At 35.5% G+C, this 13,512-nt stretch overlaps 1 protein-coding gene across 1 annotated transcript; it reads right to left on the bottom strand.

Annotated features, from left to right (window-relative positions):
• LOC127438786 (leucine-rich repeat-containing protein 3B-like) lies at positions 1-8,266 on the bottom strand. Its single transcript, XM_051694637.1, has 2 exons — positions 8,180-8,266; positions 1-1,394 (listed from the first exon to the last, which is right to left on the bottom strand). Exon 2 carries the CDS (start codon positions 1,382-1,384, stop codon positions 320-322), a length of 1,065 nt encoding a protein of 354 aa, XP_051550597.1. The 5' UTR covers positions 1,385-1,394; positions 8,180-8,266; the 3' UTR covers positions 1-319.
• Between the last annotated feature and the right edge of the window lie 5,246 nt (positions 8,267-13,512).

The raw sequence follows: 13,512 nt of genomic DNA, 5'->3' as shown, positions 1-13,512 counted from the left end.
TGAAAAATGGTTTATTTAAAATCCTGTTTACATAATTGGTTAATTGATACAGTTCATTAACATTTGTTTTTTTTTTAAATAACAAGTTAATTTCTTTATTTTGATTGCAAACTTTTTACAAACCCTACAAAAACTCTCCTGCTAGGACAGACTCATGTAACTTAACATGCAACTGTTTAATAATTTACATTTTTTAATTTACAAAATTTATAGACAAATTGTGAAATACAGAGGAAGATAATGTCCTTTTTTTATTCACTCTATAACAACACTGTATGTGTAGATTAATTACATTATCATAATTTGTTCAGAAATCTGCTTAATCCTGCGATCCACAAGAGTACTCGCTGACCTCCGTCCAGTGCTTTTCTTTATTCTTTTTCTTTCGTTTCTTCTCCGCCATAACGATGGCCGCCACAACAGTGATAACCACCGTAATCGTAATGACAAGGACGGTCACCATTTCCGCGACACAGAGCTCCGTATCTAAGCCCATCGTGTAGTAACCATGAATTTCATCCAAATTCAAGCAGGTGAGATTGTCGTAGTCGTCCAGGAACAGCCGTTTGACGTTACTAAGCTTCCGGAAGACTCTTTGCAGATCGCAATCACACTTCCATGGGTTACCTTGGAGCATTATGTGTGTGCTATAGGTGTTGAGACTCAAGAAGGTCTTAAATTGAATCGAGGACAGATTGTTATTGGTGAGATCCAGTACGGCAAGACTAGTCAAAGGTGAAAGTACTCCAACGTCCAAGCAGTTAATCTGATTGTGTCGTAAATTCAGAACTTCAAGATTCCGAAGCATGGAGAAGATCCCATTTTTCAGAATCGTTATATTGTTCCAGTCGAGTTGTATCTGGCGTAGGGTACTCATGGAGCCAAATGCCCTCATCTTGATTGTCTTGATGGTGTTATGACTCAGGTTGAGCCTTTGCAAAAAGTCCAAGTGGACAAAACAGCTGCTGTCCAAGACTGTCAATCTGTTCTCAGCCAATGAGAGCTCTCGAAGGGAACCAAGACCCAATGAAAACCCTTCACTCAGGGTTGAGATTCGGTTTCGGCTCAAGTCCAGTCTCAACAAACCCTCCAGCAGAGAGAACGCCCCATTGGCTAGCTTGCTAATCGCATTATTGTTTAGAAGTAGGATGCGAAGTCTTCGGGTAGCCTGGAAAGCTTGTGGTTCAATGGCACTCAGGAGGTTGAAGGATAGGTCCAGTTGTTCGGTGAATGGTGGAAGGTACATGGGCAGCTGGGTGTAATTGCTGCTGGTGCAGTTAGTGGATTTGAGCTCAATATGGCAGGTGCAGTCGCTGGTGAAGTTGAGGTTCATGATTCTCGACTGAACCTCTAGAACAAATGTAAGAACTAACAGTAGATGCATCCTGGAGGTTCTGTGGAGAAAGAAAGTGAGAAAAATGTCTATATAGTTTGCAAATCATAAACAGGAATTACCTAACTAACAATGCTGGAGTTCCTAGAACATTCTGTGAATGTTAGTTTAGGGTTATAAAAATAAAACATTAAATAACCATTAGATAACATTCTGTATAAGCTCTTATTAGGCTGTCACACAGTAGGTGAACCACACAGACTGCGTAATATACATAAAGGGAGCGACAGTACCGGTCAGCAATATTACACTGAAGATGAATAAGACCAAGAAATTGACCCTGTATTCAGATGGTCCCTTACCACATTTTATTTTTTTAGCAATAAATGCTTTTTGATTTAATAATAATAAAAAGTGTATATCCTTTCTTATATGCTGAGAACTTTTCTGACCCATGAAATATTTTCTTCAATTATTTATCTTCTTTGTCTTATTTATGTATACATCTGTATTGGTTTATATCAGTGTTATTATAGTTAATGAACACTAAAACAAAAACAAACTAAAATAATTTTCGTTAACTAAAATAAAAATAAAAACTGAAATTATTGGAAAAAACTGAAACTAAACTAATACTTTTTCATAACTCTAAAAGTAACTAAAACAAAATAAAAATGATCAAATTCATTTTAGTTTTTGATATACTAGGGTGAATATGGGCAAAGTGGGACACTACTGGAAATGTTATTTTTCTTGACACTTTGAATTATGATCCAAACGCCACATAACCAAACATTATACCTTTGAAAAAAAGCTTAGGATGTCTTCTACCTTAGTCAAAAGGAAAAATGAAGACATTTTCAATACTGGGAAGTAGAACCTTTGAAGACCCTCTTTTAAACAAATCCCAGATTTTTTAAAGTAGTACTGGTAAAGTGGGACAGAGGAAATATTATTCTCTAGGAAATATCTACAAATTTGGAATTGATTTTTATATTTTCTAATACACTTTCACATCATAACATTAAGTTAACTTTTACTTTTTTATAACCTTAACAAGATTTACCTCAAATTTCTGTCATTTTCTTTATCACCTTTTTTTTCTCACCAGTGGCTATGAAATGACTTTTATGCCACCTTTATTTGCTTTTTGGAGTGTCAAAGTTTTGACCCCTATTGACTTGCATTGTATAAACCTACAAAGCTGAAATATTCTTATAAAAATCTTCATTTGTGTTCAGCAGAAGAAAGAAAGTCATATACATCTGGGATAGCATGAGGGTGAGTAAATTATTTGAGAACTTTCATTTTTGGGTGAATTATTCCTTTAATTGTGTACTCCCTAAAGATTAGTTTAGTAAAGATTTATAATAATTTAATGAAACACATATGGATACAATGTGGATCAAGCTTAAATGTCCTTTGTCACTTTACCCATAATCACCCTATATTATAAAAAAAGCCAGTACAATAGCTTTTATTTTGGAAAAACTGAAATGACATTTATTTTGAAATTACTTACACATAGAATGCAATTCTGTATATGTGCATTTACTCCGTACCACGCATGGACCTCATTATTTGACACACAATCATAGTCGACAACCAAAGACAACATATTAAGTATAAGATGAGCTCTGAATAATCACAAAATGACAAATAAAAGCAAGTTATAACAAATGCAATAACAGCAGCATATATCAAATCAGCAAACAGTAAAGCTATGAACAGTACATAGTCATTTGCATATTTTATTCATACCGCAGGTATCTCAAGTGCGGCTTGATGAATAATGATCACGCCTGATAAAAATGCGGAAAATAAGTCATGAAAAATATTACTTTGTGGCTATTTGAGTCTTTGAGGCTTACTTTGTTTAAAGGAAAGCAGAAACAGTGCTTTTCACTTTTTCTCAAGAATAATCTGGGGAAGGAATTAAAACACTGCAGATATAAAGATGCAACAAACTCACATGGAGGGAAAATATGAGCAATTAACTTCTACACTTTAAGAGGTATGACTATTTTATTTTACATATATTTATATTTGTTTATATTTACATATGTACATATTCTGGCCAATGTTTTTTTAAATAAACATTTACACATAGTTATGTGAGTAATAGACATTCAATTTTAAGCATTAAACGATTGGTGGGCCACTCTGGGCCAGAAAGTCCAGGGCCACTTTTTAGTCCCAGTCCGCCCCTGGGTATAATATAAGTCTATCAGTAAACCACCTTTAGGACTATCTGACCATAATGCTGTGTTCTTAATCCCTGTCTATAAAACTCTCCTAAAGAGACAAATAACATATTCTAATATATTAGAAAATGGACGGTGGACTCATCTTCAGCTTTGCAAGCTTGCTTTGAGTGTACAAACTCAGATTCTTGTTCTGACATGGATGAACTCACAGATGTTGTCAGTAGTTATATAACTTTTTGTGAGGACATGCTCATTGCTTAGAAACCCATAGGAATATCTGCAAATTCAAAACCATGGATAACTAAATCCCTAAAGACTCTCATTAATGAGAGTCAAGTCAAGTCAAGTCAACCTTTATTTATAGAGCACATTTAAAAACAACAGAAGTTGACCCAAAGTGCTTTACAGATCAAACAAACAAAATGACAGAGTGATATAAAAACAGATTGATTTAAAGTTAAATATAAAACATAATAAAATAAATAAAAACATTTAAATACAACATCATGTATTTATCCATTTCAAACTATTCAATGATCTATCTAAAAGCCACAGAATAAAAATATGTTTTTAAAGAAGATTTAAAAATGGCTAATGATGAAGCTGACCTCACATGGAAAGGGAGACAATTCCATAGATTAGGACCAATCACAGAAAATGCACGGTCACCCTTAGATCTATAGCGGCAATGAGGAACCCTCAATAGAAGTTAATCAGAAGACCTGAGCGCTCTGATGGGGGAGTAAGGGTGTAGAAGATCACTGATATATTGGGGTGCGAGACCAGATAGTGCCTTCTAGACAAAAATCAGAATTTTTAAATCGACCCTGAATTTCACAGGAAGCAGAGATGCTAAAACAGGGGAAATGTGATCCCTCTTTCTTGACCCTGTTAAAAACCTAGCTGCCGCGCTTTGAACTAGCTGTAGGCTGGATAACACAGTTTGAGGGAGACCAATGTACAAAGAGTTACAATAGTCTAACCTTGATGTAATAAGTGAGTGGATCACAATTTCCAAGTCTTTATGGGAAATAATTGTTTTTATTTTAGCGATAGATCTCAGGTGGAAAAAGCTACCCTTGACAACAGCACTGATCTGCTTATTGAAAAGTAACGAGGAGTCTAAAATCACTCCAAGACTCCTCACAAGATCTTGTACATTGGATGAAAGAGGACCTAACTGGGCAACCAGGCCAGGTAAGGAGGACATGGAGGAACCTAAAATCAGAACTTCGGTTTTGCTTTCATTTAATTGTAAGAAATTGTTTGCCAGCCAATGTTTAATATCTTTGAAGCAATTTAGGGTGTTCTCAGATGAACAATTCTTGTCTACACTCACTGGGAAATAAAATTGGGAATCATCAATATAACAGTGATAAGATATGCTGTACTTCTGAAAAACAGAGCTCAGAGGATGCATATAAAGAGAAAATAACAAGGGTCCTAAAATCGACCCTTGAGGGACGCCACACTGTAATTGAGTCAACGTAGAAAAAAATTACCTAAATTTACAGAGAACATCCTTTCTTTTAGATAGGAGGAAAACCACTGGAGGGTTGTTCCCTGGATGCCAACCATACTTTCTAGACGATTGAGAAGAATATTATGATCGATAGTGTTGAATGCGGCACTGAGATCTAATAAAACTAAGACAACAGGTGAACCTGAATCCATGGAGAGTAAAATATCATTATTGACCTTCAACAATGCAGATTCAGTGTTGTGCAAGGGTCTGAAACCAGACTGAAATGTATCTAAAATGTTAAATGTATTTAGATAGGACTAGAGCTGCGAATAAACAACTCTCTTCAAAATCGTGGAAATAAAAGGCAGTTTGGAGATTGGTCTGTAATTGTTGTGTATTGCCAGATCCAAAAAAGATTTCTTTTAACAAAGTATGTAGAATTGCATGTTTAAAACTACTTGGAACAATTCCACTTGCTAATGAGCTGTTAATTATAGCTGTCACACTGGAAGTGATAGTCATGAAAACTTCTTTAAGAAGGCGTGGATAAAGAATATCCAGCTTGTATCTGGAACACTTAATCTTAACAAATACATCTGCTAACTGTGCTGAAGAAACTTTTTCAGAGTGAGTCAGGGAGCTGGATGGGAAGGAATTATTGGTTGATCAAATTGTGCAGGTACAATTGCACCTTTAATCTGCTCAATTTTGTGAATAAAGAGGTTTAAAAATGTTTCTCAGGTCTCTTGGGTGGCATCCAGAAAAGCATTTTTAGTTGGGTTTAAAACAGAATCAACTGTTTTGAACAATACTTTTGGTCGATTTGCATTATCAGAGATTAATGCAGAGAAAAACGTAGCTTTCATTTCCTTTACAGCTGTGTGAGAGTTAGTTAAACACTCCTTTAAAATGTCATAAGAGACCTGAAGCTTGTCTCGTTTCCACTTGCGCTCCGCTTTTCTGCACTCTTGTCTGAGAGCGCGGGTGACCTCATTTAGCCAAGGCTGTGGCAACACCCTTAATTCTCCTTGGATTGAGCGGAGCGACATTATCAAGTGTAAAAGTACAAGATTTATGAAAAGCTTCAACCAGTGATTCAGTGTCAAGTCCAGCTAAGACATCATCTGTGAAATGAGCTAGATACAATTCTGAAAACAGATTGGCAGTAGACGAGTGAATAGACCAGGAGTGACATAAGGGCTGAGAAAAATTAGGCAGAGGACAAACATTATTGAATAATAGTCAAAAATGCCATTAACTAAGACAGACCATAAGATAACACAAGATATAATGTATGACCCATATTGTGAGTAGAACCAGGGACATGTCATACAAAATTTAAAGACTCAGTGAGGGAGATAAATTCATTTACCAGAGGTTTTGATAGACAGCATAACTATATTATAGTGAATATTAAAATCCCCAAGAATCAGGAGTCTATCACCACGTGACACCAGTCCAGAGAGTAAGTCCGAAAGTTGCTGGATGAGAGAAACAAGTCATTTCATTTAGGTGATTTAGATAGGAAGTGTAATTTGCAAAGAAAAATTAAATGTGAATTCAGGAAGGCCAAGAATAGTTACAAAAATAAAATAGAAGAAGATCTTCTTAGCAATAGGCTTGGCTGTGCTTGGGAGTGTGTGCATATTATCAGTGGTGGCTCAGCAGTTAAGGCTCTGGGTTACTGATCAGAAGGTTGGGGGTTCAAGCCCCAGCACCACCAAGATGCCACTGTTGGGCCCTTGAGCAAGGCCCTTGACCCTATCTGCTCCAGGAGTGCTGTAACATGGCTGACCCTGCACTCTGACCCCAGCTTAGCTGGGATATGTGGAAAAAAAAGAATTTCACTGTATATGTGCAAATATATAACATGTGATAAATAAATACAGTTATAATTATTATTATATCACTGGGTCCAAGAATAAAAAGAATGACTCTGTGAAATTGGTTTGTTATGATTCTGATTTGCAGTTAGAACAAGAACTAAATACATTTTATCTTAGGTTTGACAAGAAGGATTTTACTAAGGAAATAGATGTTTGAAATAGAAAGTATGTTTCTAGAATGTTAGGAATTCCCAACTAACCAAACTAACAATATCTGGTTCCCAGAACATTCTGGGACTGTTAGTTTATGGTTGTAAAAATAATACCCAAAAATAACCATTAGATTACATACGTTCTAAGTTCTTATTTTGTTGTCACACAAAAACATCCCTGCAACATTCTGGAAATGTTAGTTTATGGTTATAAAAATAAAACCTAAAAAAGATTGTGCTTAGAATGTTAGGAATTCCCAATGAATGATTTCTGGTTCCAAAAAACATTCTTTGAAAGTTAGTTTTGTGTTATGAAGAAATAAAACATAAAAATAACATTCTATAAATGTTTTTATTAGGTTGTCACACAAAAACATTCCTGCAAAGTTCTGGAAACGTTCGTATATGGTTATAAAAACCAAACCTAAAAAATTATGTTTTTAGAAATTCCCAACTAAGTTTATGGTTTTAAAAATAAAACCTAAAAATAGCCAATAGATAACTTTCTTATCTATATACTAAAGTTGTCTAAAGTTCTTATTAAGTTGTCACACAAAAATGTCCCTGCAAGGTTCTGAGAACGTTAGTTTGTGGTCTAGAAATTAAATAAACCTAAAATAAAAGAAATAAAAACGTTCCTTGAATCTTAGGAATTGTTTCCCAAGAAGTAAAATAACCAAATGGGAACCATACAGTTACTGTAGGGACACATTCTGTGTTTACTGTGCACAACTCAAGTTTGATTGCATAGTGCAGATGTTCATATATCCATATAGATGTGCAAACAAATGTTCAATGCCAGTTCATACAGTTATTGTCTGAGGGCTGGCTTGGTACATAGATAAACTTAAGTAATTAAATTCCAAACTTACTACTAAAATTAACTAAATTGTCTGTTAACAATACAGAGGTTCCACTGCAAAGGCCAACAATTTGGTACATTTGTGTTCTCTTTTCAAATGTGTGTTATGTTGGGATGCAGATTGTATCTTGCTACCTCTGTCAGGATACAGATCTTATCATAAAAACGTCTAGCTTTAGCTTCACTTCAGAGCTGAACAGTCTTATTTTGCTCAGTCAAAACTGAACTATAATTTCAAAAAGAGAAGATAATGGTAAGTATAAACGTCCCTTACCTGTATGAGTGTCATTAGAGGAGCAGCCGCAGGTGGGGAATGCGTGTGTGTGTGTGTGTGTGTGTGTGTGTGTGTGTCTGTCTGTCTATGTGTACATGACACTGTGTGTGTATGGAGCCTGGAGGGAAGTGCTATTGAAAAGGGGCAGCTGTTGGCAGAGGAGAGAAAAGAGACAGGGCAAAGTGATAAATATTTCACAGCATTAGAGGAGGGCGCACAGACATTGAGGGGTTTTAAAGAGATGCAAACCACTTCAGAAGAGCTATTATGAATTTTACATTTTAATACTGGCAATACAAACATAAAGCTATATAGGTCAAGTTTGTCTTTGATGTTGGCTTGACAAAGCCTTGTTTAACAGCTTAAACTAATTTAAAAAATAGATTTGAAGTGGGTTTGTTTACATTTGAATTCCTTGACATTTGGTGTTTGAATATTCTTGGCCCATTTGAACATTCCGTCAATGTAAGTCTATGGGGTTTGGGGTATGTTTGAGCTTCCGCTGTGTGAAAACCGTAAGTCCGATCATTTAGAAAAGTTAGAGGAACCCAGGTTAAGACAGCCTCAAGAACTGTGCCAAGTTTGGTGGATGTAGCTTGAAAGCTCTAGGAGGGGTTACAGTCAGAATTATAAACCATAAACCATGTCTGTAGAGTATGTTGGCTTTGTCAAACCAATATAATGAGCCCAGCTAAGAAAATAATGCAATTTTGGAGGTCTTTAAAGCTTAAAATTTAAACTTAATCAAATAATAAACATTAATATAAAGTATATGCATATATAAAAATAGATGGATGTTGCAACATCAATTGTTATAGAAAAACATAGTTAGTTGCCATACAGTGGGGGTCTAAAAGTCTTTAGAAATAAATGGAAAAGTGTGGTATTCTGAAATATTTAAAATGAAGACACTTTATGACAGAAAATTAATGAGAAATATGTGAGATCTGGCTTTGATACATTATAAAATCTGACTCACAATCTTAGCTATGAGTGCAAAAATACAATCTGTCTCAGCTATGAGCGCAGTTTTTTCTAACACCATTTTAATGTAACTCTGTACATCCAGTCTGTATAGATGCAGATGACAGATTTAATGAAACAGAGAGCAAAGGTTAAAACCAGCTTATTTCTTTACGTTTGGAATATTCCTGGATGAGGGATAAAAGAGAAAAAACCCTGTTGAGCTCTTATTCCATCCATCCTTACGTAGGAAGACAGAAAGAGAAAAAGTGGGATTAGGTCTAAAGCTCTCCAAAACCTCACTTTGTCCTGTATTATTTCAGTTCTGCATTATTTCAGTTCAGTCCTACTTCTCGGCACAACATGCATGTTCTTTTTTAACAATTTGATTACCTGAAAAGGACTGAAAAGACTCATTGTGCTTTCATGATTATTTCTCTGAAAATGCAGATTGTGCTTGATTTTAGAATAGATTAGTGATCCATTCTTGTGATCTTCTGACGAAATTTGCCCTCTTGCTCACTTTAGTGATTATTCTAAGATGAGACAGGTGGGCCCAAGTGCGTAGATTCCAGGGGGGATATAACCCCCCCAATAATAAAACAATCAAGTACCCCCCCCCCCCCCCCCACACACACACACAAATGCTTCATGCTGCAACCCCCCAAATGTTCAAGCAAAATCTACACCCTTGGGTGGGCCACCGCTCTGTTCACCTGACCCCCTCAGATCATATAACTGTGCAGTTATCTGCTGCAGCAGGCTTGAGTTTCATTCAGGATCTCTAATATAAACTACAGGACTGGCCTGAAAAGAGCTTGAGTCTTACCAATTTAAAGTTGATCCATTGTGTGTTTAAGATATCTATTATTGCCTTTATATTGTAAACAGTCTGTTTTGACACATATGTATGTACATGATTTTTACACATTGCAATTTCATAACAAAATTTCATCAAATTGTATTAAGCAATCTTTAACAAAATAAAATAATAAAAAAACGAATTGTTTATTATTATTATTTTTTAATTGCACAATTAACTTTGATGGAATCTTGGTATAAACTGCATAAATCTTAAAAATAGGCTAAAATATTTTAATGTAATATAAATATTTGTATTTATTATTAGAGCTATTTATGTAAATAAATAAATGAAAAATAAATAAAATAAAATAAATAAAAATAAAGATCAAATGGGAAAAATATTCCACCATTAGAACATAACGTGTACCATACAGGGATGTAATGCTATACAGATCACTAGTCCATTTAACCAGTTAGAAATGCATAAAAATGCATTTAGTAAAGTTGCATAGATAGATTATGCCGCTGCATAATATGATTCGAAAAGAAAGTAGTAATTAAAAAGATAATGTAATTTTGACAATTTTTTAGATAGATAGACAATAGCCAATAGTCAGTAAATGACAATTATTCATATGTTAGTCTAAAGTCAGTCAATAAAATAGGCTCTTAATAAAATGAGTGTACTTACAGATAAAGAGGTGCAGGTTTCTTCTGAGAGCATTTTGAAACAGGTCCGTTTCATGTCTACAATTTGAGATAATGTCAGGGTGCATTTATACGCATCAGTGCACTGCTGCCTCTTGCATTTTTGCATTTGAGGCAATCACACGAGTGATTTGCGCTGTTGGCAGGATTATGACACACTCAAGACATGACATCTCAGTGTAAATACAACGGGTGATGCGCAGCATGTGAGAGACTGTAAAACAGAGATGAGATAGTAATCCCCGGCCTGAATTTACTGGACTGGAGAATCACTATCATTCACCTATCTGTCTGTCTGTCTGTCTACTTTCTATTCAAATCATGCATTGTGCAGTGGCATAATGCATTAGAGAAAATATACAGTAAAGTCAGTGCCACCAGGCACCAGAGGTCACATTGCCAGTATGAAATTTCCTGCAAGGCCTCAGTGTGCAGTCTGTGCAGTTCATTTTCTCACCAGCAGAGGCTGACAGTGTTTCACTTTTAAACCCACTTCTCCAGAGAGAGAGAGAGAGAGAGAGAGAGAGAGAGAGAGAGAGAGAGAGAGAGAGAGAGAGATGTATAAAGAGAAAGAGAGTGTGTTTCAGTGTAAGTGTGTGTCCACTCTTCATATATATGCTAGTGTACTCCTAAAAGTTGACAAAAAGATCTTTTAGCAGATATGCGAGTGTTTAAAATTTACAGTCTTTCTTTTCAGGGAATACAAACCAAAAACACTGATGCCTCATCTTACAGTCAGTGGCATGCACAAAATTTGTATCCAATCAAATGTTCTCTAGATCAAGAATTGCCCCTCCCCTTAAAGGGTCTTTAAAGCTTAGTTCACCCAAAAATGAAAATTATTTGATCATTTACTCACCCTCATGCCATCCCAAATGCATATTACTTTCTTTGTTCTGCGGAACAAAAACAAAAGATTTTTAGAAGAATATTTCAGCTCCGTAGGTCCTCACAATGCAAGTGAATGGTGGCTAGAACTTTGAAACTCCAAAAAGTAATCTATAAGACTCCAGTGTTTGAATCCATGTCTTCAGAAGTGATATGATACATGTGGGTGAGAAACAGATCAATATTTAAGTATTTTTTTTTAACTATAAATCTCCATTTTCACTTTAATATTCTTTTTCTATCGTTTTTTTGGCGATTCACATTCTTTGTGCATGTCGCCACCTACTGGGCAGGGAGGAGCAGTTTATCTTCTAAAATGTATCTTCTAAAAATCTTCATTTTTGTTGAGCAGAAGAAAGTAATACACATCTGGGATTGAATTTTCATTTTTTGGTGATTAATTTGGTGGTTAACAGAGTGCAACAGTCTGCTTCCAGAAGTAAAAATCCCGTTCATTTTTCATTGATATTTAACAATACATTTGAAAACTTTATAGACAGACCTACCATGATCTCAGAGGTTGTTAATCGATGGAATATGCTTCTTTTGAAGCCATCAGTCTGCATTATTTCAACTTCTAAAAATAAATAAATCATGTTAAAAGATCCACTAATCAGAGAATCACAGTGAACAAAGCGCAGCAAAAGAGCTCTGTAGCAAACATCCACTCTTATGACGCATTGTGAATGATGCAGTCGAGATGCTCTCCCTACACTCTCAACCTACTTACATATATATTTGCATATATCTGAATATTTTGCAACAAAATTTTAATTTTTTTTTTAAATCAACAAATTTAAAACAATAGTTTGACATTTTCCCATTGCTATTAATTCAATTACATCCTTCACAATGCTTCATGGGATTGAGGTTTATTCCTTAATAAAAGATGCTGAGAACTGTCGTGATCCTTTTGAATCATGTCAAACAAAAGCAGTTTGGAATTAGAGCAGCGATTGCAGTCCTGAATGAAATGGTCATGAAATGAACCGTAAGTGTTTGATCTACCTCGATTTAATCCAGTGACCCTCTCTCTCTCCCTTCTTCGCCCCATCACACTGTCATCTCTCCACACTTTTTGCTTTTTATTAACGGATCTGGGTTTGTATTCACAACTGACAGCTCAAAAGGAGACATTAGATAGAATGTTAGCCTCAGTTACCATTTACTTTAATTGAATGGGAAAAAAGTTGCAGTGAAAGTGTATGGTGACTGAGACTGCGATTCATTTACATTTCCTTTTGTATTTCAACAGAAGAAAGAAAGTCATACAGGTTTGAAACAAAAGGGAGGGTGAGTAAAAAATGACAAAATGTCATTTTTGGGGTGAACTATCACTTTAAGGAGAAGAAGAAAGATGGATTTGTCCCGCAAAAAAGCCAAACAACTACAAGCCTAAACTAAAAAAACAAAAAACAAACAGTGGAATAAAATAGGGATCACTCGAGGTGAAGACAGAATAAGGTCAGTGAGGAGACAAAATGAATCACAGGCAAATATTTAGATTCCCTCATCTTCCTCACATCTGCCTTCATCATGGTGACATCACTAATTGCGGAGTCTGACTCAGCCCATGTGTTTGTTTGGAGGGAAAACTGGCAAAGAATATTCTCTGTCTGTGTTTACCTCCGAGAATAAAGCCTGTATTCCCTCCACATTATTTGAACTGATTCATTTGTTTACATCTGCGGTTCATACCGAGACGTCACACTGCGTCATATTGTGAAGAACTGTCAATCGTTTTGACCGCAGAATTTATATATATAATTGTTAGTTCATTTCCGTTGGAACAAGCTTACAATGCTGTCTTGAAAAAGTTTGATTGATAACTAAAGGTAAGACTGATTCTAGATCAGCAATTTTAGGAAACTATACTTCATAGCTTTCAATCAGAAAGATATGTCATTTAAAGGAATAGTCACCCAAAAATTACCATTCTGTCGTAATTTACTGTTTATTCGGTTCCCCAT

The sequence above is a fragment of the Myxocyprinus asiaticus genome, chromosome 50, assembly GCF_019703515.2.
Source record: "Myxocyprinus asiaticus isolate MX2 ecotype Aquarium Trade chromosome 50, UBuf_Myxa_2, whole genome shotgun sequence".
Lineage (NCBI taxonomy): Eukaryota > Metazoa > Chordata > Actinopteri > Cypriniformes > Catostomidae > Myxocyprinus > Myxocyprinus asiaticus.
The sequence above is the reverse complement of the archived record's forward strand: the minus strand, read 5'-3'. Positions and strand labels throughout refer to the sequence as shown.